This window comes from Electrophorus electricus, chromosome 7, assembly GCF_013358815.1.
Source record: "Electrophorus electricus isolate fEleEle1 chromosome 7, fEleEle1.pri, whole genome shotgun sequence".
In the NCBI taxonomy this organism is placed as follows: domain Eukaryota; kingdom Metazoa; phylum Chordata; class Actinopteri; order Gymnotiformes; family Gymnotidae; genus Electrophorus; species Electrophorus electricus.
Genome location: NC_049541.1, coordinates 8482339 through 8509148, shown reverse-complemented (window position 1 = coordinate 8509148; position 26810 = coordinate 8482339). Strand labels below are relative to the sequence as shown.

The 26810-nt window shown below is 41.1% G+C and overlaps 1 protein-coding gene across 3 annotated transcripts in view; it reads right to left on the bottom strand.

Annotated features, from left to right (window-relative positions):
- Positions 1-1499: 1499 nt before the first annotated feature.
- Positions 1500-26810, bottom strand: part of kcnq3 (potassium voltage-gated channel, KQT-like subfamily, member 3) — a 46648-nt gene continuing 21337 nt past the window's right edge. For 2 of the 3 annotated variants that reach the window (XM_035527729.1, XM_035527728.1), the window contains exons 8-16: positions 21967-22062; positions 21468-21562; positions 21033-21059; positions 18430-18665; positions 12731-12836; positions 11511-11642; positions 11305-11400; positions 4842-4926; positions 1500-4318 (exon numbers count right to left, since the gene is read on the bottom strand). In XM_035527729.1, coding sequence (XP_035383622.1) covers positions 3740-4318; positions 4842-4926; positions 11305-11400; positions 11511-11642; positions 12731-12836; positions 18430-18665; positions 21033-21059; positions 21468-21562; positions 21967-22062 — 1452 coding nt within the window. In that variant the 3' untranslated portion in view covers positions 1500-3739. The remainder of the gene's footprint in view (positions 4319-4841; positions 4927-11304; positions 11401-11510; positions 11643-12730; positions 12837-18429; positions 18666-21032; positions 21060-21467; positions 21563-21966; positions 22063-26810) is intronic. The other variant, XM_035527730.1, reaches the window with a different exon arrangement.

The window sequence follows — 26810 nt, the reverse complement described above, 5'->3', positions numbered from 1 at the left end:
GTAGCACACAGCTAGCAATTATTTTTATTGACTCTGGATGAAAGAGGTTGTGGTTCAGTTAGTTTTGTGGTGATTTACAACTATTCTGTGGAAAATATAACAAGAATCTTAGTCCCTTTAGTGAATTTAACTTGGTATCACTGTTCCACTTTGCTTATATAGTGTAATGCTAATGTTTTTCAGAGTTTTGTGCCTGCAGTTTGGGCACTGGGCCATAGCAAGCAAATAGTTTCATATAAAAGACTGGTTTTTACAACAAAAAAAAAACAACCCACAGGAAAACTGCACCTCTCACCAAAACTATCACTTGTGTAAACTAAATTCAAATTTATTTGTTAAAGCAGGTTTACAGAAATCATCTATACAGAGAATTTTGGTCCAGGCCCATAATGAGCATGCCAAGGCAATAATCATAAGGAAAAACACCCTGAGACCCACAGGAAGGAACCTTGAGAGGAACCCTATGATTGACACCAGAAGACAAACTAGGAAACTGTATATAATATTCATGAATATTTTATAATGTCTGGTGCAACACCAAAGTATAATTATAAGTGTAGCTATAAGTGGCTTATATAAATGCTTGAATACCAGTTTATGTCTGTCATAAAGGAAGTCTTGACTATTAAAACTTTTTAACATTATTAACAATTTGTACATTTTCACAGCAGCATGAAGCCACAAATTTATGCAACAGTGGCCACAAGTAGACATTTAAAAGGAGTAGATGGACTTATAAAGGAACGTAATGGAACAAAGTAATATGGCAAGTCATCCTTTGTACCTTTATATGTGTTTATGGAGAATGCACACTGACTCTTCCCATAGTTAGATATGGTTAAGGATGAATTATTGCCATCTCATAGATGTCTCTATGTCAGATGATGTCTTTGCATGGTTGATATAATGACCTAAATTAAAAAAAGAATTATGCCATTTTACAGGACTATTTGCACTCTACGGTGCAACCCATGTTTGCTCACGATATTCTTATATTTTAATGCAATATTGCCCACATACATGTATCATGAACTTTAGAGTGAAGTCAGACATCTTTCCATGGTTTCCACAATCACCAGATCCACACAGGAACCGTAATATGAAGTTCCAAAATGCAAAGTTTATTCCACTCCCTTTAAACCTCAGGAAACTACACCCTGTGAGGTCACTGCTACATTCTTAATCAGACTCAAAGACAACTTGCTTGAGAGCAACTGTGCATTTTAATAAATTCATTCTGACCAAAGATTCAATTTCATATATATCTTTATTAACAACAGGTGCAATATAACATAAAAAAAATTAAGTAACATTTGCATATTTTTGTCATAATATAAACTGGTCTAGACTAGAATATAAATAAAAGTAAAAGGTTTAATATTCAAAAACTGGAATGGAAAAAAATTATATATATATATATATATATATATATATATATATATATATATATATATATATATATATATATATATATATATATATATATATAGTGATACAGAGCTCAAAAGGCCACTAGTGTGAAATCGTCTAATCTTGAATCAAAACAAAGAACTAAATTGTAATTTACTGGGTGCTAGTAAAGCAAATAATTGATCAATTTAAATGGATGAATGGCTAGTTTTATCAGAAACCAAAAGTGACCAAGAGGAAGCTGTACTCCAAAATGGCAAGGCACAAATAATGAATAGCAGTCATTAGTCAGTGATGACAGGTTGTCTGTGAGTTTACAGTACATGAATATGGTCAATGTACGTACTTTAACATCACCCATGACACACACACACACACACACACACTCATTATATACTATAACATTCTCAACACAAGAACCTTGTCCTTATGCCAAAAAAGTGCTCTTTAAGAAAGAAAAAGAAAAAGAGAGCAAGAGAGGGGTATGGGGAAGATAAGTTGGAAGTCATTATTTGTAAAACTACACGTGGTCTAACAGGGTATGAATATACTACATCATTATGACTTCTTATTTTTCTCATTCAGTTGAAATGTCAGACTGGTAAAGATGAATTAAAGAGGGAAGTCACATGAATTCTGACAAGCATTGTGTGATTTACATTTTATTTTGTGTATAGATTGGTATTTGGAAGATAAGGACCTCTAAAGAGAAACTCTAAGAGTAAAAGCACTAACATCCATAATATTCTTTGTTGAGATCAATATATTCATTTAATTTTTTTCTTACTTATTATTTTTGAGTTTATCAAGAGCAACAGGGGGAACAAGGGGACTGTTAAGTCCTGGAAGTCCACAACACAGATGAGTCATCTCATTAGCCAAATACCGAGCCCTTCATCATGTACAATCTTCACAATTAAATCAAATGACAATATGTTTTTATGACTCATGTATATATAATTATTATAGATATGCAGCAAGAGTTGCACCCATTTCTTGCTTTTTGGCATCACCTGATATCTAGTTGGTTGAATTTTATCATTTATTTTAATAACAAACCATGTGATTGTCAAAAACATTTAAAGGGAGACTTCAAAGGTACATGATCAATCACAGTGGCATTCTGCAAAGTCCTATTAATATCAGTATCAAATCAATAAGTAGCTATTATTACTGATAATGTGCTGTATTTGTGTATAATTTGTGAATCGTGTAACGTCAAAGTTTGTGAATCGTATAACATGAGCTGACATAAGGTCGTTTTTTGGAAGACCGCTACAAATTCTTTGCTCTTACTAATCTACAGTTTTCTGTGGTAATTAGTTTAATTATAGACTGGTATTCTATTGTAAAAATGTTAAGTACAAAAAATAGTTTGTACTAACTAGTGTCAAAAACCTAAAGTATAATCTCACACAAAGTATAGTTTGTATTTAAATAAACTGTGAGGCTATAATCATGGAGACCTTCATGGTACTATTACAGAACCAATATTCTTTAGGCTGGCAAGTTATATACTGTAAAATCCAATCACATTAGAGATTCAGGACAGATCTCCAATTGTGATAGGCTTGGCTGAAGCCATCTGGTAAGGTCATAGAACAGTTTCTGATTGGACAGAGCAGCATCTGCAGCTTAGTTTGGTCCTGTGGCCTGTCTACATGGAACCTCTGACCACACCCCAGTATATAAGTGTATTCTGTGATGTCCAAGGAAGTGCACTTGGTAATAATCAAGAAGTGATTTGGGACATGCTCTCTGTATCAGTCAGAAACTCTCAAAGCTGGAGAAGCAGAAATAAAAAGTGCTTAATTAAACTGTTGTGGATCAAAATAAATGCTGAAATAAAACTGTAAGTGATCAAGAGAGACAGTCAGTTCAGTTACCACAAAAACCCATTGCCAAAACCAAAAATGATCCAGAACACACAATAAGTGCAAAGAAGAGATGTCATTACTTTTAGCTGCTCTATAGATGAGTGTCATGCAGCCCATGCATATGAAAAAAGCTAGATGGTTTTAAATATAAAAATAAGTGTACAAAATGGCATAGCATTTTTTTTTTCTCAGAACTTTCCATTCAATAGACTCCCTCGGTATGCCCCTGTGCAGTGTCTACCACTAAAGACCAAAAGATAAAATGCATGCATTCCATGCAGTGCTCTTTGCTTTGCAGCGGTAAAGCGCAGTGCTGATATATTTATATTTTGTTATGAAGGACATGTGTTTGTGTGTGCTTGTGTCTACGTGCTGTGCAGAATCTGCGGACTCTAGAACCAGTGTGTGGCGGTGTTTTTGTGTGTGGCGGTAAATTTAGTGTATATGTGTTTTCAGGGTGGGGTGGTCCACGCTTCCTCTATTGGAAATCCGTCTCCTGTGGAGGACAGTGGCACCGGTCCACTTGGTGTGAAAGGGTCCGTGTCTGTGTCTGTCTCTCCTTCAGCCAAATACTGGCGCTCACGACCCCAGCTAGAACCTGCCGTGACCCCTGACCCTCTATCCATGACCTCCTCTCTCTCCGTGGAGATGCTGAACCCGCTGGGTGAGCGCTCCAGCTCCTCATGTGTAACGGACAACAGTGACAGCGGAGTGCCCACCCTCTGACCTGCACACAGCTGCTCTGATAGGTTCAGGTGAGAAGGAGGGGAGTGGCTTGGCAGTGGACTGATGGGTAGGACAGTGGGCCTGGCTGGATTCGAATGAGAGTGTGTGTTTGAAAGTGTATGTGAGGGTGTATAGTAGTGTGTGTAGTGGAGGGGTGGAGCATAGCTACAGTACACTCTGTCTCCTGTGACACTGACTGTAACAGTGGAGTCACCACACTCCATGGTAGCATGGGCAGGGCCTGTTAGGTCATGCTGCATGTGCATATCCACAAGGAAGTTAAGCTTCTTCTCCATATCTTTCACCTGTAACCATAGCAACAAAGCATTTACAAAAGTGATACAACAAAAAAAAGCAAATAGTAATAAATATGTAGTCTTGCTATAACATAAAAGATAAAAAATTTGTAACCAAATATGCATTATCCTGTTTAAGTACTATAGCTGGCTTTGAAAAAAATGTATTTCAGAAAACTAAAATGACCATTCCAAAAAGTGTACTTGAATGTGAATAATAATGTAGTTTTTTAAAAAGTATGAAAAAGTCATGCTTAATAATATCAAGGTAGAAAGTAATGTACATGCATAAAAGTAGCATTATTCTTTTTAAAAATCACTGCTTCACACTACTTTAAAAGTAAAATTATGTTAAAATAAAAGTACTCGATTACAGTATGGAGTACTAAATAATAAACATAACACAGATTATGTTTGACTACATTCTTTAAAAATAAACATTCTACCCATTACTATATAAAAAGTTGCACTAGTCTTACAGTAGGACAAGGCCAAAAAGCTGACAGAGCTAGAACCATGCATGTGCTAGTACCTGTCTCTCCACACGCACAAACCTACTCATCATGCTTTGGTCCTCAGCATCTGACATGCCTGGTTTAGCCAGATAAGCGTCATGCCTTAGAGGGAGAGGGAGAGAAAGAGGTGGGGGTAGGGAGTGAGAAGGAGCAAGCGAGCGAGCGAGCGAGCGAGCAAGAGAGAGACAGAGAGAGAGACTCTGATTTTAGTAGCACTGCTCTGAACCATTGGCAAGCCTAAGCGAGGAGGAGGAGCTTCTGGGTTAATATAGCATGCAGCCATTTCAGGATTACAGTCACAATCTAAAGTTGTTTTAGGATCACACTTTTATTTCATTTAGACTCACATCAAAGCTTATTAAGATTCAGTTATGATAAATGTAATACAATTAGATTTATTTTAGGCTTATCGAGCACATCATTATTGTAGGATTATGGCAATGGTTTAATTAGGGTAGTGATTTGGATAAATTTAGATTCTTGCATTTAATTCAGTTCTAATGAATAGCTTATTGTCAAACTATAAATTCCACAGGTCCTGTTCACTGGAAGGAAAAAAACTGCATTGGACATCGATAGGCTGTATTCACAGTGCCTATAACTGCACATAGAGCAGATATATATATATAAAAAGAGGTAGCGAATGTACAGCGCTATATATATATATATATATATATATATATATATATATATATATATATATATATATATATATATATATATATATATATAGCGCTGTACATTCGCTACCTCTTTTTCCTCAGTGTAAGATAGGGTTAAAAACTGAGATTCATATGCAAGCGTTACTGAGTCTTCCTTTTGGGGAAAATAATGCAACTTTAGAATGGGTCAAGCAAAGACAGTTATTTAAAAAAGTCATGCACATATGTGGCTTGAGAAGATGGATGTATTTACACTACAATATGCAGATGAAATGTTTCTTGGATTTTACATACATCTTGGTGTTTTTTTCACAATTATTTTTATAGCTATACAGTTGCAGCTATCCAGATAACATTCAGGATACTCAAGATGCATGTTTTGCCTTATGTAGTCTGGCCCAGATGTTAGGATAATTTCTTTATTTAATGAAATTTGCTGAAAGCCACTAAAGCACATGTGCAAATAAATGTGATGCAACAAGGCAAATAGGATGCGGAGAAAGGGCCTGTTCAAATACATTTAATTAACACTGAGACGACACATCTAACACCGCACTAAACACCTTTCAAACACCAACAACATGTACTACAACACAAGAGACATATATAGACACAAGAGGATTACACATAATACAGAACAGGTGGACGACACGAAAGGGCGTGGCAACACGGACGAACACACATATGCACACCAAGACGTTTGAGGAAAGGGCGGGGCCGTAGCGTGACAGAACCCCCCCTCAAGGGCGCGACTCCTGCGCACCAGCCTAATGGGCTGCGGACCCGAGAACAACTCCAAATGGCGAGGCCAGAGGACCAGGCAGTCCGCCCCAGGCTAGTGCGAGCAGGAGTGCGGGTGGGGGGAAACACCAGGACTAACACAACAATACACACAGGAACGCACACACTGACAGGGACTGACATGCACACCGAAGAGAACAAAGGGACAGGCACATGTATGGTAACGGGGAGAGACACGGTGACAGGAACAGGCATAACACTACATGAATTAAACAGTCCAGGGAAGAGCGGGGAAGTCCCAGCTGTCGGCTGGGTTGGATGCCAACTAGCCTGAGAGGGAGGGTCTCTCGCCGGCTCGGTTGGCAGAGGCTGTCCAGACCCCGGTGCATGCGCTTTTTGCCTCGCCGAGGCTTAGGGGTAGGCGCTTGCGCTCTGATGGTTCTTGCCCTCGGGGGAGGAGTGTCCTCCTCCACCAACAACTCCATCTCTCTGCCAGTCACCCAGGGCTGCTTGCTGGCTCCAGAGCGCCTAGCCCTGGTCCAAGCCTTAGATGGAGCCTTGGGTGCTGGGGACTTGTTTTCCTCTGAGCTCGTGATGTCCTTCGGAGAGCGAGGTCTCCTCCTAGATACCCCCTTAGAGTGTCTTGCCCTGGGCTGAGCCTTAAGTGGAGTCTTGGGTGCTGTGGACTCGTCTTTTTCTGAGATCGTGACGGCAGTCTGAGAGGAGGGATCCCCCTGAGGTACCTCCTCCACCTCCATCGACAGGGTCTTCCTCATGATCAGACCATCGGTCCAACTCGAGAGTGATATCACTGTGCTCCCCTCGCTCTCCGTACTCCGCATAGCCCTCTGTGAGGTCCATGCAGGACCCTACGGATTCCACTTCCGAGTACCCAGTGGGTTCCTCCCCCGTTGCGATCCCATGGATCGAAGCCACTCCAGAGTGACATCACTGTGCTCCCCTCGCTCTCCGTACTCCACATAGCCCTCTGTGAGGTCCATGCAGGACCCTATGGATTCCATTTCCGAGTACCCAGTGGGTTCCTCCCCCGTTGCGATCCCATGGATCGAAGCCAGGATGAGTGACAGCCTCACCGCGGCAAAGGAGAAGTCCGCGGTGTCCGACTCCAAAGACGAAATCATTATAGCAGTTGTTTTGGTCAGACATAGTCCCGCGTGACTCCTCCACCTCCGCACCTGGACCACGCTCTCTTGTAGCGGGAGTCAGGAGGGTAGCCAAGAACACGCAGGGATTGCAGACACGATTTGGGGAAGTGTGTCTTTTCCCCTTCTTCCCTTTCTTCTTGCGCTTCCCAGGCATCCTTCTTTGGTTGGTGTTTCTGTAACGCGATGAGGCAAATAGGATGCGGAGAAGGGGCACTTTCAAACATATGCTTAATTAACACAGAGGCGACACATCTAACACCGCACTAAACACCTTTCAAACACAAACAACACGTATTACAACACAAAAGACATATATACACACAAGAGGATTACACATAATACAGAACAGGTGGATGACACAAAAGAGGGCAGCAACACGGACGAACACACACATGCACACACACACACCAAGACGTTTGAGGAGGGAGCAGGGCCGTAACGTGACAATAAATAGACCCATAGCTGAAGTTAAAGAGATTTGTAATGCCAATAATTCCCTAAAGCTGAACTACATATGAACTCTTTATTCATTTAAAATGCTAAAACAGTGTCTTTGCAGTGGTGCAACCCACTCTGCAAAGGCTAGCTTATTAGCTCAGAAGTCAGAACTGCTGGGTCTATTGATGGGCATTCTGACTCTTTTAAATGAGCTCAGCAATCAGAGCTGGATCTTTCAGCTCCTGGAAGGCTCTTCATTGCAGTGTTTTTCAAACTTGCCAATATTATTGGTATGACCTACAATTGTCTATTCTCTATGAGCTAAATTGTTAAAGTTGAAGAAAATAATATTGTAATAATATATTTCGTTGTTTTTGTTGCTGGTGGTTTCAAAAACATTAATTATTCATCAGGTTATGGATCTGTTTAAGGATTTAATTTTGACTGATTCACAGGCTAATGTATTTAGTAAATCATTAAGTTGAAAGTATATTAAACTGCATTAGTTTTTTTTATTCTTTGTTACCTAGCCAGCTAAAGGTTCTTCTGTGCATTGCTTGGAATTTCTCACCAGAGAGGTCAGAATCCTCAAAACTTACACTAAAGATTAAATGTGTCTTGGATTTTACATCTTGGAAGAACAGCTTTAAAATAATAATTCATATGGTCTTATACCCAGAGAAGGATGGGTTCACCCTTTGAGTCCTGGCTCTTCACAAAAAGGTGCATTACAGTCACTCTAGTAATTCCCTGCAAAGGGAATTCTACCATTTTAAAGGAGATTCCTAACCATAGGGAGTGAAAACGTTCAGTTCAAAGGGAACTGAGCCTCTACGCATCTCAACTGCCATAGCTACTCCCACCTCCCCCACCATTGCCCTTAATGGACTTTCTCTTGTGGGATGGGTGACACATGCACACCAGTGGGACAAGAATAGGACCTCTAGAAAGTTTGACTAGACATCAATTGCTTATTTTTTCATTTTTTATTTATTTTTCTCTTAAAATTGTTATTATTGTGGTGACCATTGTTGGCCATAGGAGGATGCCCCCCCATGAGTCTTGATTCCTCTCAAGGTTTCTTCCTCATGCTCTAGGGAGTTTTTCCTTGCCACTGCCACCCTTGGCTTGCTCACTGGGGACTTGAACTTGGACATTTGTAAAGCTGCTGTGTGACAACATCTGTTGTAAAAAAGCACTATATAAATACATTTTGATTGTTTGATTGATTGAACTTCAAACTGTGCAGATAGTAGTGAATAACAGTTTATCAATACACAGTAAGCGGACTTAAAAAAATTTACCCATCATTAATTGCATTTTCTTGTCAAGATCTGGCGAATTGGACCTGCTGCCTGGATTATTATTGGAGAGCAGGAAATAAATGGGAAAATGTCAGTTTACTTATGTTTGAGTGCTATTCAATTTTTGTTGAAATCAAGCAACGATGTGGAAGTAACCTCCTCAGCAAAGTTAAAAAATTAGATGAAGAACAAATTTAACCTAGTTAACTAAATAGCTAACTAAATAAATGTTGGCTATAGCAAACTTTTCAGGTAAAATCAACCATATATTCATTTTACGTTCAAAATATAGGGTCAGTGTTACATAGATACAGTTCAGTCTAACTACATTAGGTAGAACTGTCTTAATTGTCCAGCTGTCAAGAGAAACAGGAAAACAGGGCATGTATAATGTCTTCTGCATGATCATGTTGTAGGCCATGTAATCAATTGCATCACATGATTAGTATGTAGGGAATGCAAGTGTACTGCCTATGGACCCTGTAGAATGGAATGCAGCTGCAGTTTCTATTTCATGGTCATGTTAATATGTTTTTCCCTTGCCACTAACACACTAACACAAGTAATTAGCATTACTGCTTTGTAACTTAGCTTAGGTTTACTGTGAAAAGTGCTATATGAATAAAAAAAAAACTGAATGGAACTGAAATTAGCTATACACCTGTTGGGTATCCAACATTTTCACAACGTTGACATCAAATTTAAATCTTGGCTCCCACCCACTGTCCACCCGCTGGACAGTTTCTAATTGGAATTCGATTGGCTAATTAATGATTCCTTGACTGATCACATGTGAACATCACTTACATACTGTTTACTCATGTCAATTATTATATACTCTAATATACAGCATTTCTAATGTGTCACTCCAAGATTTTCACTGGCTCCATCTGGCCCCCCACTAAATTATTAATTATTATTCACCAACAAATATTTTGTGTTGATATTAAACACAAATTATGTCATTTATATATAGACATTTTAATGTGTTGCTGAAGATTAAAACAGCAGCAGGAACTGTGGCAACAGTCACATTTTGTGTTTGTCTCTAGATTTGTATACTTTTTAAAATGTAACACTATTTTTAAGTGTTAGAATATGCAGAAATAAAGATTAGGATTTAGGATGTTTGTTATATCAGCAAGAGTTTAAAGGAATAAGTTATTTGCACAATATTTCTTCTTCACATTATGAAGAAGCTATACTGACACCTGGTGGCTTGGATGTTTCAGGGATTCTGTACTAAATCTACATGGCTGCCTCCTAGTGGGGAACCCATTCTATGGGGCATAAACAGTTCATTTGAGGACTAAAAAAGCAATTTGATTCTTCTTCTCATGTGAGGTGCACTTTAGAGAAAAAGTAATAAATAGTAAATAAATTAATATTGTTTGCTACTTTTGGTGATAAAATTGAATTATTGCTCCTTTAAATTTATTCTGTCTTATATACCCAGGGTAATCCTAGAACAGGCAGTGCTACAGGTTATTCAGTTTAATATTATATATAAACTTAACTTTTAACTTATAGTAAAAATAGCATTTTCCAATTATGAAACAAACATTTTTAGAAAGTTGAAGTATCAAAATTCCAAGTGCATAGTGTTCTTATGTTGCAACGTTCTAATGTTCATACTTTCAAAATTATAAAACACATATGCACAAAAAGATCCAGATCTAAAATGTGTTATTCTATTTTCCATATAAAAGTTTCTTTAACCTCTAGCTTACCTGCACTGGTATAAGGCAACATTTTCTACTTCTATAGCATTTTTAGTGTTTAAATAGTATATTCCGTCGCACAATGCAAACAAAAATATTGCATATGTACTGCTTAAAATTGCATTTGCAATATGCTTTACAACATGTTAATACAAAGTGAACGCTTGATATGATATATGACATGACATGGTTGGATATAGTTGGAAATGGTTGAATTGAGGGAATGCCAAGATTAATTAAAACACTGACTGACTGCATATCTGAAACATCTGAGAGTTTAGTATATAAATAGCACACAGTAAAAATGTGATTGGTTAGAGGATTGTTTTGCATATTGCAGCCTTCTGCAAAGGTCAAACAAGTAATAAATTACATATTATGCAGCATGTTATCGGTTAGTAATGTTTAAACAATCATTTTGAGTTAATGTATGTTGGCTGGTACTCACTTGGGAGACTGTTGAGTTGGATAGGAGAAAGGTGTTTTCTGCACCTTCTTGTGTTTTGGAGTGAGTGGTGGACCAGGAGCAAGAATTAGATCTAGCCTGCAGAGGAAAAAAAAACAAACAAAGTACACATATTCATGTGCAGGTCCATGTATGAAGTCCCCTCCCCCAGTACAGATATAGAGTCTATGTGTTTGTGTGTGTGTTACCGTGACTGGAGATATTTGATTCTGCAGAGCATGTCCAGGTGTCCTGCAGAGTACTGCTCTATCACATCTTTTACGTCATATGGCCTTAGTGTCTCCTTAAAATGCTTTTTATTCAGCAGGAACATCATAATCCTGTCACGCATACAGACACACACATTCTGTGTGGGCCATGCAGTATTTGACACTGAAATTATTTTTCATGTCAAGTGAGGAATGGAATGAATGACATTAAATTTAAATCATTTAAATGAATTAAGCAACAGCAAACCACACATCCCATATTATATTTAAGTTATAATTTAGTAGTACACCACCATGTATTTTTTAATCATGTGGTGAAGTGTTTAAAACAGAGCTGAAAAATATTATGAAATGTTTTTTTAGCTTGCAATTTCATGTAAACCTGTCAAGCCCATCTTACGATGAGTGGATAGACCCAACCAGAGAGACTCATGTTCAATTCACCCCTTTTTTTTTTTGTTTATTTGTTTTGGTGGTGGGCATGAAACGTATGTCTGCTTTTTTGTGTATATGTATACATATGTATGTGTATATGCATACATATACTAAGCTCATATGAGTGCCATTTCTCTCATCTGGTAGTTAAAGGTTAATGACAACAGACTTACAATGAAAGTCTGTTTTGCCTTGGTGGGTGACTTCTCTACTATTAATCAGAGAAATGTGAGGAGTAGGGACACTATGTGTATGGAGCAAGGGTGCCATGTGGATATATGGGAATGCTTGTTATATTTTGGTGTAGTCAGTAAAGAGAGAGAAAGTAAGGATTTTTCTAAGTGTGTGCACGCGTGTATGCACACATGCGTATGAGTGTGGGCACATTCTAAAATTGAAGAATGTATGTTCTAAATGGCCTGTCAGAGCAGTGACTTATAATGGTGGAGGGTGGGGCTTGGGAGATTCATGGCTTTAAATCATGAGACAGAGCCCTTTATCACAGCAGAGGACATAGAGGACACACATCTCATCAGCTCCAGTACCAGGAAAGAGCACTCGGTCCCTATGGGACATGATATCTATCAAGTTAACAGTGCAGGGACCCCTCAAAGCCAGGACACGTGTGGTGTGTGTGTGTTTGCAAGTATGATTGCATGTATGTGTGTGTGTGTGTGTGTGTGTGTGTGTGTGTGTGTGTGTGTGTGTGTGTGTGTGTGTGTGTATGTGTGTGTGTGTGTGTGTCTGCATATACGTATGTTTACCGCACTGCTCTGATGACGAGTTTGAGAGTAGGAATCATATCCTCCATCAGGATGTCTGGTGGGAACCCTTTCTCCTCAGGGGTGGGGTCCGTCAGGCCACCTGCATCTATAAAGAAGAACCACACCAACAATAACTGGTATGGAGTGCTTGTACCTAGAACACCATTATCAGAAATCAGAAATAAACATGTATATATTTCAACACAGGATAAACAAAAATAGAAGGTGGGGGCGCACTCCTAGACCTGAAGTCTGCGATCACATTTCTATGATTATTCATCTCTAATATACTGGATTCTGCTTAACAGGTAATCGCCAAGGCCTTTATAAGATGACCCAGGGCAAACACACAAATGTAGTGCATGGAGTCCCTGCCAGTTCATTTTACAAGTCAAGGAGGTCCATTATAATATTCTAAAATTGCAAAAAAAAAATAGAATTATAATTATTCTAATATTCTAAAACTGCACAGAACAGTCTGCTAACTCTGAACAACAAGAATGATATACTAAAGGAGCACAACAATAACAGTTCTAATCCAAATAAATCTTTTTTTCTTATTTACTGCCACAGTTTCAGAGCTTCACATGTGCTGATGTAGGCAGAAGCAGTTGTTGATGTTCTTAAGAGGAACTAATCAACCAGAGTAGTTTCCTGAAGAAGTTCTGCATTGTACCTTAAACCCACATATACTGCATGGTACAAATTACTGGTGTTGGGGTAGTAAATCAAAAAGAGTAATCACTTTAAAATGATTAATTACTTCCATCAATGTACTATGGAATTACACATTACTCATTAATTTACTTGTTGTTGGCTGAAAACCTTTCTAGAGAATATAGAAGATGTGATCATATATAAAACATCAGTTTCCCATGACTTGTCTAGCAAGCTGTCTGATTAGATGCTTTGACAGCTTGCTCATTATTTATGGTACTGGACATGCTTTACAAGCTTAACTCATAACTTCACTCCAAAGTAATCATTTTATCTTTATGGAAATTAATTTTAAGTAATAAGAATATTTCTTTTCGAATTTATAATTTTTTTTTTTGCACTCTCAGCAGTGTTTAAAATATATAATGTAAAAATGAATGCAAAGCATTAGGTTAGATGGTCATAATATGTATTGTAAAGAAATCTGTGATTAATATATGCATAAATGTATTCTAATGAAATTCTAATAAAGTCAGTAACTTTAAAATTTACACCGTAATGGTTTAGACTACTTCACTACAAGGAAAAATGTAATTAGATAACAATAGCAAACCTTTTGGACATTAATGAATCAGTATGTTGCTGTAATGTGGGCTCAAAACCAGGTCAAATAGGTGATGGCACCAACAGCTTACTGGGTGAGCAACCACGCGATAATGATGGTGGGCCCGTGTGTGAAACATTTAGTTCGTAGAACCGGTAAAACAAGAAAAGTAAGGTGGCGAGTGAACCGCAGCTGCTTTGTTGCAAGGGGGACAAATACCCGCTAGACTGTGGCAGCTATAACTACCTGCGCGTATATCGCCCTTCAAAGGAGTGGAGGACGACAAAACTAGAGGGGAAAAAACTACACCACGCCGAGCGTGGGAAAAGGGAGAACCAAGGATGCCACGGGAAGAATGGCAGCCCCGATGCCCTGGGGACAACCAAACTAAAACTTCCCAAACAAAACCAGAAAACAGGGAGGAACTGTAATGGCTAAGGAGAGCCTTGGGAAAGAGACAGATCTGAGGGGGAAAACTAGAGAGGGGAGGAGACGTGTAAAAACACGAACACCTTCGAAGAGCGAGTGAGGTGTAGCATGAAGGCTCACAGACCTTTAATACCCGAAGTTATCGGGTAGGAGCTTGGCTCAGAACTTTGGCAAAGACACAGCACTGAGTGACTGGGTCACTGGGCTTATATAGGCATAGCCCAGCTGTTAGGCATAAGCCCGATTAGTGGTGTGCCTGACTCGAGGCCTCCCTCTGGTGGCCGGAGGGGGCCTCGGCCTGGCACTGACCCTAACAGCCTCTCCCCAGAAGGGGCGGCTCCTGACGCCCCAAGGCCAGCTGCACGATCCCGCTGAAAAGCCTGAATGAGTTCATAGTCCAGGATGTGACGGGAGGGGACCCAGGACCACTCCTCGGGACTCCCAGTCCACCAGATACTGAACCCAACCACGAACCCGCCAGACGTCCAAGAGACGCTTGACCTGCTGGTACACTGTCCACCATGCACGGACCTGGCGGGTCGGAGGGGCCCACTGACACAATACGGGCCTAAGGCGAGACACGTGGAAAGTGGGGTGGACCCTCAATGATGGGGGAAGGGCAAGGCGATAAGAGACAGGTTTAACACGGTGAAGGACCTTGAATGGCCTGATGTAGCGAGCAGCAAGTCTGCGGGGATTCCCACACAAAGGCAGGTCCTTGGCCGATTGTGTTTTGGAGTGAGTGGTGGACCAGGAGCAAGAATTAGATCTAGCCTGCAGAAAAAAAACAAAAACAAAGTACACAAACTCGCTGTCCAGGCCAATAAGTCGGCACTGGTCACCATCTCTTATTGGCGTAACGTTTCTGAGCAACAGCGGCAGATAAAAGGGCCCTGCGTGCCCATCACTAGGCTAAGTGGCAGCGCCTGACCATCTGCGCAGCAGACCAAACACCGACGTCAGCCTCTTGGTCAGGAAACATGGGCGGAGCATACCCGTACTGGCACTTGACTGGTGACATGCCTAAGGAGGGGTGCCACGGGGTGTTGTGGGCAAACCAAGAGGATGGACAGGAAGAGGCCAGACAGCGGAGAGTGCGCTCCAAGTCCTGATTAACCCTTTCGGTTTGACCATTGGATTGGGGATGAAGCCGGAGGACAAGCTGGCTTCTGCCCCCAACAACCGACAGAAGGCCCCCCAGCACTGGCTGGTGAATTGAGGCCTGCGGGCAGCCCATGAAGATGGACCACCTGGGTAAGCAATAACTTAGCTGTCTCCTTCACAGATGGCATTTTTAGCACTGCAAAGAAGCGGCCAACCTTGGAGAACCTGTCCATGACCACCAAAAACACCATGTTGCCCTTTGATGGGGGCAGCCCTGTAATAAAGTCTAGTGACAGGTGAGACAAAGGGTGCAAAGGTACTGCCAGTGGGTGCAACAGACCAGCGGGCCTTGTCCTGGGGTCCTTGCACTGAGTGTAGGTGCAATAGGAGTTCACAAATGCTCAGATGTTGGGTTCCATGCGGGGCCACCAAAACCGCCAACGGAGAAACTCAAGCATCCGTGTGACTCCCAGGTGTGCCAAAAAGGGGGATGCATGTCCCCACTTGAGGACCCAAGCTCTAACTGGTTCAGCAAGAAGGGCTTGACGTACTGCCTTCTCAACCCCCCACTGCATTGGCACTATGATGCGTGCCCTGGGGATAATGGTCAAGGGTGGAGCAGAAGGCAGTGAGGATTCCCACTGGTGGGATAGGGCATCAGGTTTAGTGTTCTTAGTGCCTGGCCAGTACGATAAATTAAAATTAAACTGGGCAAAGAACAGTCCCCATCTGGCCTGGTGCGGATCAAGGCACTTGGCCTGCTGCATGTAAGCCAAGTTATTGTGGTCTGTCCAGACCAGGAAGGGATGGTTTGCCCACTCCAGTCAGTGCCTCCACTCCTCAAGTGCAAGCTTGACCAGTAATTACCAGTAATTCACAGTCACCCACGTCATAATTGCTTTCTGCTGGGGACAGACGCCGAGAGAAGTAGGCACAGGGATGCAGTTTTTTGTCCTCTCCTGATCGCTGGGACTGAACTGTACCAACACCCACCTCAGATGCATCCACCTCAACGATAAATGGAAGCTCTGCATCAGGGAGCCAAAGAATAGGAGCCGTGATTAGATGGCGCTTTAGTTCTTCCAACACCTGCTGGGCTTCGGTGGACCAGCAGAACCGACCAGATGCCTTCCTGGTCAACGCAGTCAGTGGGGCTGCAACTGTGCTAAAGTTCTTCACAAACCTGCGGTAGAAGTTCATGAAGCCCAGGAAGCACCGAGGTGGGTCTAGGCCAGTTCTCCACAGCCCATACCTTGGCCGGGTCCATGCATAATGCGTTGTGGGAGATGACAAATCCCAAAAAGGAGATGGTTTGTGCATGGAATGTGGACTTCTCCAGCTTGACGAAAGAGGTGGTTCTCAAGCAAGAACTGGAGGACACGCCTAACATGAGTAACATGTTCATCTACCATTTGGCTATAGATTAATATGTTGTCTAAGTAGATGAACACATACTTGTCAAGGGCTTCCCTTAAGACCTCACCGGTGTACCGTTGGAAGACAGCGGGCGTGTTCATCAACCCAAACGGCATGATGAGGTATTTGTAGTGCCCAGAGGGGGTGATGAATGCCGTCTTCCATTCATCTCCCACCCGGATTCTAACTAAGTTGTAGGCATTGCGCAAGTCCAGTTTGGTAAAAACGGAGGCCTGCAGCAGTGTCTCGAATCCTGATGTCATGAGGGGCAATGGATAGCGGTCTTTGATAGTTATTTTGTTAAGGCCCTGGTAGTCTACACAGGGGTATAGCCCACCGTCTTTCTTCCCGGCAAAGAAGAACCTCGCGCCAGCCAGGGAAGTAGATGGCCGGATGAACCCTAGGGCCAAGGCCTCTTGTCCATTGCCTGACATTCTGGCCCCGAAAGGGAGAATAGGCGGCCTCTAGGGCGACTGGAGCCCGGGAGGAGGTTTATGGCGATGTCATATGGCCAGTGGGGAGGCAATAGTTGGGCCTTCTGTTTGCTAAATGCTTCCCAGTACTCCTGGGGGACTTGAGACAGGTTCGGACCACCGGGACCATGACCAGACCCAGACCGAGGCTTCGGTAGCTGAAAACAGGAGGTCTGACATGTCAAACCCCAAGACAGCACTGATCAGGTCAGCCAGTCCGCATGGGGATTATGTTGCTGAAGTCAGGGGTACCCCACAATCAGTTGCAAGTTGGGAGCATGGATACAGTGCAATCAGTTCAGTGTGTGGGCCAACTCGCAACATGACCAGACGAGTCTGATGGCTAACAACCCCTGGCTCAAGGGACCGACCATCAACCGTGGCAATGGGTAGGGATTTGTCCAGTGGGACCAGCTGCAGGGCTAACTTGTTGGCTAACCCAGCATAGAGAAAGTTGCCCACCACTCCCGAGGCCTCGGCCTGGCACTGACCCTTATAGTTGCACACAACATTTGTGAGATTAAATGGTGTAATTTAGCAGAAAAAAATGGATGCTGCTGCATACTGGCCATTTTTACTGTTTTCTCAAGCACACACCATTTAACCTCACAACTTAGCTACTGAGTTGAGTCAGGTGTGGTAGGAGATGAGTGAGATGTGCAAGGAGCAGGAAATGTGTCCACAAGTATAGAGTACAGGGCTACTACAGAGACCAGAACCAAAAGCTCATTGTTCAGTTTGTTTTTTGTAGGTCTTTTTAAGCACTGAGACTTTGAGGAGATAACAACAAACTGTGATGGCAATTAAAAAAATTGACTAAATGTTTCCAGGGCTATAAAGTAAACAACTATATGTGTGCATGTGTGTGTTAGTACACTGAGTGTAGGCCTTCATTCTGAGCAGCCTCTTTTATGCGTACATTGTTTTTTAAGATTAGATTTAGTGGTAGGTATAGTAATGTAGGCAAAACAATATTTAAATTAATATATTTAGAATATTAAAGTTTGTGTGCATACCCTCTGAACTCTGTCTCAGGGCATATGCCTTCATTCTGAATGCAGTCCTAAACCTCTCCCTGTTGGTGAAGCCGGCTGGTTTTGCCTCTTTAGATGGGCTCTCCTCGATGGCCTCTGCTGGCCCACAAGTCCCTGTTCCAGTGGCAGAGTTCCCCGCAGGCATCATGAAGCGGCCCCTCACCGAGCACGGGCGCGGAGTGGGCAGGCGCACGCGTTCCAGGAGAGTCAGTTTCTGGCTGAGACAGACAGAGAGACACAGACAGTATTTAAGTCCCCAGTGCAGGGCCTTGCACAGATTGTCTTCCACTACAGTACTAAAAGGGAGTGAGAGAGAGAGAGAGAGAGAGAGAGAGAGTAAAAGGAGTAAGAGAAGAAATAGGAAAGAGTGCTCTAAAAAGGACTATTAGATTCTAACCTGGAGGGCCACTCTACCCTAGTTTTGCATAACCATCAGAAGCTACAGCCATTTCTGTTGTGCTTTTCCATATTTACTTTTAACTTCTCCAGCTGAATGAAGCATTAAATCCTTTTTTGTGATATCTGGGTGTGTGGTTTTCTTTCTTTCTTTTTTTTTTTTTCCAAATTCCAGGCTTTTCCACTCAGATTTTTAAATGCATATTTTAACCTAAAAGAGGTGGACAGACCCACCAGCTAAAAAAGGGGAAAGAGTAAAATGATTGGTCTGTTTGCTGAATACAGACCAGTCTTGTGGAAATGCCAGGCTCAAAGTGCACAGTAACGGGATGTAGAATGGTTGTATAAGTCTTGCCCAACCCCTAATGTTCCCACCAACCCAATCCCCCCTGAGGAGTTTACTTATAAAATGAATCCCAATCCCAACCTGAAGATGAGGATTAACATTACAGTGACCATGTTTTAGTGTTGTCTTTGCACTATATATACACAGACAAAGAGAAATGGAAAATCTAAAGTTACTCTGCAGTACTGAAGAAGTACTGCTTGCTGCATTTTCATGTTTTTCCCCTTAGACCATAGTCACAGGAACTATGGGTCCATAATGTGGCTAGTTCTGTTGCAGATATCCAGGCCCAGAGATTAGCCAGTGTAGTTTACTGTGATGGTTTCCAAGACCTTTAAAAAGTCAACTTTAATCCTTCAGTACACCACTCAGACACACATGGACTCACATACTGACTCTGCCTGCAGGAGAAACCAGAAACTCTTCTTTTAACAATACCCCAAAACAACACAGGGCATTCTGTAGCAGCCAGTCGCTTAGGACAGACCCTCAAACACACACACACACACACACACACACACACACACACACACACACACACACGCACACACACACACTCACACACACACACACACACACAGATATACACACAAACTCCAGTGGTAAGAGCTCTCTCCTGAGTGCAGTGAAAAGCAGGAGATTGCACTGGTGAAAGAAGCTTTAAGCAGACAGAGACGATTCTTTCAGTCAGGAGGGACAGAATTACAACTGATTACCATGCAGTTACAGACAACACTTTCCCACACACACACACAAATCACATGCAGTCACTTCTCACGGAGCTTGAATCTTCTATAGACAAATGGTAGTCTTTGATGCTCCTGTTTGCCTCTGTGTCTGTGTGTGTGTGTGTGTGTGTGTGTGTGTGTGTGTGTGTGGGTGTGTGTGAGTGTGTGTGAACAGCTAGCTCAAATTAATACATTAAAGATTCAAATGGACCAATTAATGAATGTTGATAAATGAAAGAAATGCAAGTTTAAACAGTTTCATGTCAGTTTTCACAAGTGTGTGTTTGTGTGTACGTTTTGGAGTTTCTCCACTGTTGGATGAGGATAATGTCAGGCTACAAGTTTCCAAACCTTGCTTGTGTTTGTGTGTGTATGTGTGTATATGTGCCACTGTGTGTGTGTGTGTGTGTGTGTGTGTGTGTGTGTGTGTGTGTGTGTGTGTGTGTGTGTGTGTGTGTGTGCAACAGCGACAGAGTAGTAACTTGATCTTTGAGTGAACATTGATTATAGGACAAGGGTGAGGCAATTTGGCCATGCTGAACTCAACACACTCCTCTCTCTTTCTCTCTCTCTCTCTCTCTCTCTCTCTCTCTTTCTCCAATGCCCGTTTCACTCAATTTACTACTCTTAATATGTGGAAACTTCGGTCAATGTCCATGTCAAGGACATCTGCTAAATGAAATCTTTTCCTCATGATCATTAAAGTCAAACACACACACACACACACACACACACACACACACACACACACACACTTTCTCTCTCTTTCTCTCTCTCACTGTCTGTCTCTCTCTGCTGACACCATCATTTTTCAGAAGTCCATAATTGTTTCCTTCCTAATATATTCGGTAATATTTCATACAGAGCTAATGTCTGCACACTGGAATGGCTGTACTCATTATGGTGAGAGTTGGTCACCATACACACACACACGCATGCACAGTGCTGGCTATTACACCCATTGTATGAGAATAATGGCAGTAGATATTTAAAGAAACACATTACACAGACCCATTCATCTCTCACTTAATATGAGCTATAACAAGAAGAACTGAGAGAGAGAGAGAGAGAGAGAGAGAGAGAGAGAGGAAGAGAGAGAGAGAGATGAATCTTACCTAGCAATTCCTTCTAGATGGTCTTTCCTTTAAATAAAAGAAAGCAAGCGTGTAAGCAGGCTACCAAATTTATATAATCCAGTACATACCAACACATGCACGTGTATTTATTCATGCTAAATGTATACACACAATACCCCATTCTAAACTCCTGGTAGAATTGCAGATGGAACGTCACATACAAAATGAACTACAACACAAATAAGTGATTCTGGCATAAAATCACAACATTGACAAACTGAAAACATAAGGCAAGAATTGTTACATAAAATGTTCAAACTATAGATTGCAAGCAGAAATAAAATTACCTAAGAAATTCCCAATGAATATGAAACTAAGGTAAACTATACAATCAAAAAGAAATTCTAATCAAAGTTTGTACATGCACATGTATGAATGTGTATGTGCATGCGTGTGCATACAGAGCTAATATACCTGAAACATGGCAAAGAGATTACAGTTTCATAGAATCTCCATGTCGCAATAAGATCTTCTCTGACTGGATTGGTGGCATAGTAACGCCATGCTGACTAGAATCAAACAGAGCAATATCAGAAGCATGCACAGAATGTGCTGCATAAACGTGGAGATATCAGAGAAGGGTCAACTTCTTGTGTTTAAAATTGTTACCTGTTACTCTTTAAACAATTTAATGTATTACTGTAGCTGATTAGTTGCCTCATTCTGATTTGTATGAATAGTTCTAGCTAGTTATTATTGATGTGTGGTGGATGGTGATTCAAAAGTAAACTATAAGAGTGTGACTGGCTGAGAGGTTTATTGTGTGGTGCATGACTGGCTAACATAGTAAAAAAAATATCAAAAATAGTCTTTGATTGGTCGAGAGGGTTACTGGGTGAGATGTGATTTCCAAGATGTAATGTGTGGTTGCTTAAGAGAGTTGCTAGAGTACTGTGATAGTTTCAAGGTTTACTTGAATAAGTCCAGCTGCAGGGTGTCTCCGTTTCTCAAAGTGTTTCTGCCTGTGCTGCTCCTGAACTTTTAAAGCCAAACCAGACCCCAGGATACCCTACAGGTACAATCAAAAATGTGAATTCAGGCTTCTGTATAGCACAACTAATCAAACACAGACAGAACTGAACATACGATACCCAACAGAATCAACCAGTCAAATATCTGAACCCCGAGAACTGACAACCAATCAAACACCGACCAGGCAAAGTAAAAAAAAAAAATTTTCAGTAATGTCTAAGGCCTTTATCAACTCTATAAGACTTACAGGTTGTCAAAGGTTTGCCCCCTGCATCACATATCCATTGCCCATTCATCACAAACACCTACTTCTTGTTTCAAGCAGCACTTGTACCTGTTGTTTGCTGCAAAACCTTACACTTCCCATGTGTTTACCCTTGCTCTTGCCATTGCTTTGTTTTTTAAAGCTCTTATTTAATCCTGTCTATTATTGTGTTTAATTTAATTGCTATTTAGACTTTTTGTGCTAACTTTCAACTCTGTCTCTGAGTCGTTACAGAAAGCATCTCCTGAACATTGAAAGTAGAGTAAAAAAGCATCAAGATTGGGGGCAGTAAACTTGAAGTGCAGCTCTCTCAGAGAATGTCAGAGAATTCAGCAATAGGCCTATCATGTTAATGTTAATTTTGCAAGTTGCCAGAACCTCAAACAATTTCCAAAACATAACAGCAATGTTTGTAATTCCAGCAAAACGTTTTTGTCAAAACCAGGAATACAAGTGTTTATTGCATTTAAATCCTCATCCTCTGCGAGGTTCTTATTTGATTTCCATGGCAATAGAAAAAATCCATTTAAGGCACGTATCTGATTTTTTATTTTTATTTTTTCAGTTTTCTGCATGTCAGCAATTGGACACTTTATGGGAAAAGGCTGATGTCACAGTGTTGTGATCACTGTTATATATTCCATGGATTCTAACAACACCTTGGCTGGATGAAATGATCAAGTCCTCATCACAACATTTCATTATGGTTTGTAAGATGCCTTGTGGACAAGTTAAACTTCTGGAATGACTCTTTATGATCATGAATGTTCTAGCACTGCTTGCCTCATTTCAGGTACCCATGAAGTTTTAGGGCTAATCACCTCCAGGGAAGTGAGTTTTATTGATCAGCACATGTCCTCCACTGCCACAGAATTCTCCCTCACCTGATTCTGCTGGTTTCTTCTTTGTTGAGGAGAGCAATGGAGGAATGCATCACTGTATTTCCCTGTATTGTTGAACATGTGTACAACAACTTGGATCTGCAGACCATCTACTATCTCGTTCAGAGTGGGGAACATTGTAAGACTTCATTTTCCACAACATCTTGCTATACATTCCAGGTGATGTCATATGGCTTTTCTAATGATCCACTGGTGTTTTGTCAATAAGATCCTCCATGACACGTTCTGCAAGTTCATTCATCTCTATATGGATGATATCTATTCAGCAACGCTGAGGAAGCACGTTTGTAAGGAAGTATGTCTAACAGCAAGATAGTCTTCTACCTAGGCCATGTTTTGTTTCCAGGTGGTGTACACATGGAAGACTGCAATGCACAGGTGGTGCTGATGTGGCCTTGTCGCCAGACTGTGGAGGACCTGCAGCAATTTTTAGTGTTTGCCATATTATACCAAATGTTGAACAAGAATTTAAGCACCTTGTTTGTCCCTTTAAATTCACTCCAAAAAGGCTCTCCTGGTCTCCTGGCTGGAAGAAGCATTCACTAATCGCAGATCATGGCTGCCCGGGTGTTGGCTCATCCTGACTTGCACAAGCCGTGTGTGGTTCAGGTTAACATCTTTGAGGTGGGAGTCAGGGCTGTGCTGTCACAGAGGCAAGGAAACCAACCCAAATGTTAACTGCTTTCCTTCTACTCAAAGAAGCTCACTTGAGCTGAAAGAAATAACAATGCTAGGGCTCCTTTGTCAATTGTGACTCTACATCTCTTTATCATATACACTGACAGGATCTTTTTATACATCAAAATAAGTCAATACATCAACTCCTCATCAAGCCACATGGGAATTTTGATTTCAGTCTTGTACAGACAAGGTCATAAGAACATTAAGGCGTATTATGTGTCCACAACCCTGAAACCACAGACTCCAACACGGTTTCATAGATCTGCCTACCTCCTTGGTTCCTCACAAGGTTATTGTACATCTCCTTGGTTGACAATGTTATTGTACACCTATAGTATTCCAGCTTTTGGTTCAAGTGTCCATAATATCATACAGTTGTCTCCAGAAGGGTCACCAGATATAATGAAATCAACCAAGGAAGAAGGGATGTTCCCTTTGATGAGAAAGTGGTCATCTTTATCACATATTCAGACTGCTGTAGATGTATGCATGTCCAAAGAAAAGAAAAAATGACTGCCAGGAGTATGTATCAAGAAAAGTCAAAAATCACTATTAAGTGCAGAAAGAGAATATTTGGCAAAAGTGGAAAAATGAAGTGGATGAAGGTGGGGAATAAAATAAAGACATATTTCTCAGGCAAAGAATAAGTACTAAACCAATGAAATTCAAAAGTTTAAAAAGAATAATATCCAGGAATGGTGGGAGTATATATATAAAACATCTGGAAATGTGATTAAATTTGATAACTTTGACAACTTTTTTTAAGCTGATAGTGTGAACTGAACCTATATGTGTGTTCCAAACCCTAAACCTGTTAGTTTAAGGGAATTTACAGCACTGGATAAATTATGCAATGTCTCCTAAGATTTCACCCTAGGAAAACTGGTGGTTCAGATGGTATTCCCCTTGGCTCTTTAAACAGCATGCAAATAATCTAGCACCAGTTCTCCCTCATTTGATTAATTGGTCCTATCATTTGGGTATTATACCTACTGAGTGGAAGGTAGCAAACATCTGTTATGTCCCAAAAATCCCAAACTCATCTCTAATAAGTGAGGCCAATTTCCTGAACCTCATGCCTTGGAAAGCTTCAGGAGAAGTTGGTGCTAAAGAAACTAATGCCACTAACTTTAGACTGGGGAAAGAACCAATATATATACTTACTAGGCGATAGCCTAACCTTCTTGTCAAAGCAGTTCATACATGGCATACTCAGCCACGCACTTGTTAATCAGAGAAGGTTCAGATCTTGCTAACTGATATGTCAAAGGCTTCTGATCGAGTTGACCATGCAAAGCTACACTCAATCTATGATCGTATCTTATTTCCATGTTTAACAGTTACATTACAAGGACAGACAGTTGTTGCTAATAACATTTGCAGCACATGGAAAGATATTACACCAGGCATTCCACAAGGAGGCATACATGTGTCTGGTTTCAGGACAATCTTTATTTAAGCTATGCAGATGATTCAACAGTATTCAACCATTAGCCTCTCAGACTTAAGAAATAAATAAGCAAAGCAAAGCAACTTGATTTATAGGCTGCAGTAAATAACATGGTCCTCAGTAGCAAGAGGTCAATGGAGTTGAGGCTGTGCTTTTCAAAAGACCCTTTTCAACTACATCCTTTAAGAATTAGAAGGCAGGTTGTTCCCATTGTAATAAGCACAATGTACTTGGGTTTCCATTTGGGAAACAATAGTGGAAGCTAATTCTGGGTTCCATCTGAAGACCTGAAGACCTGGTTGACATATACAACAGATTATGGGAGTTTATAGCTTGTGGGATGTACAGAGAAGTGATGACCCACCATGGACAATGTCCAGAAAAGAGCCATCAGAATAATGACAAGATTTCAGGGATCTTCATTATGTCACATCCATAAACCGGAGCGTTCCCCCGTTTTTCCAGGCAACCTAGTCACTTCTGGGTTTTCATCATTCTCTATGGTTCCCTGATCATTCTCTATGGTTCCCTGTCTTCTCCTCTTATTCGCCAGCTGTTCTGAATTTGTCCTTAATTGAAGTCTTATTTACACCTTGTTTCTGCGTCTCTTGTTTGTCGGTTATTGTTTGTTTATTCTTTGTCTCTCTTTGGTTCTGGTTAGCTCTCGTTTGTCCTCGCGCACATGTTTCTGGTTAGCTCTCGTTTATTGTGTTTCTGGTAAGATTCCATTTGTCCTCGTGTATATGTGTTTAGTTATCTCCCGTTTAATCCCGCTTCCCATTCCTCACCCCACGTTCATATATATGTTTTTCCCCGTGTGCTCTCATTTTAGTTATCCTTGCTGTTTATGTTGCTTTACTTGTCTAGTTCCGCTACCTGTATCTTCATTGTGCATAGTTTATTTATCTTACGTAGCCCTGTTCTGTTATCCCCACTTGTCCAATTCTTTGTACGCATAGTTGTATTTATCATTGTTGCTCTCAGTAAGTCTTTCTTTGCGTGTGTATATACTTTGTTGCCTAAGTTTCGCCTTCACCCTATTAGCCTGTTCCTCTTATGTTTGTCTGTTTATCCTTGGTTCTAGTCGGTATTGTTAGTCTATGTATGTTAATAAACACATTACGTGATTCTATCCCATCCAGTCCCTTGTATTATGGCTTCCGAGAGTAGTTCTGGTTCATATAAACGTGCCGGCACTTCACAAGTGTGTTTGCTCCCCCCCACATTACAGAATGACCAACCTACACTGAACACAGCGAGTGCGCGCCTCTCCGGTTAGTGGTCGCCTAGCTGTGAAGACGAGTTCTCTCAGCAGGACCACCCCAGGCAGAATAACACCCCTGGCACTGAGGGGACAAGGACTTCTCAACATAAGTCCAGGAAGTCTGCCATGGGTAAGCAATCCTCTTCAGACACTAAGGCAGTCGAGACTCCCGAGACACAACCTTCTGATCAAGCTATCGTTAATGACTTACTGCAGAGGTCTC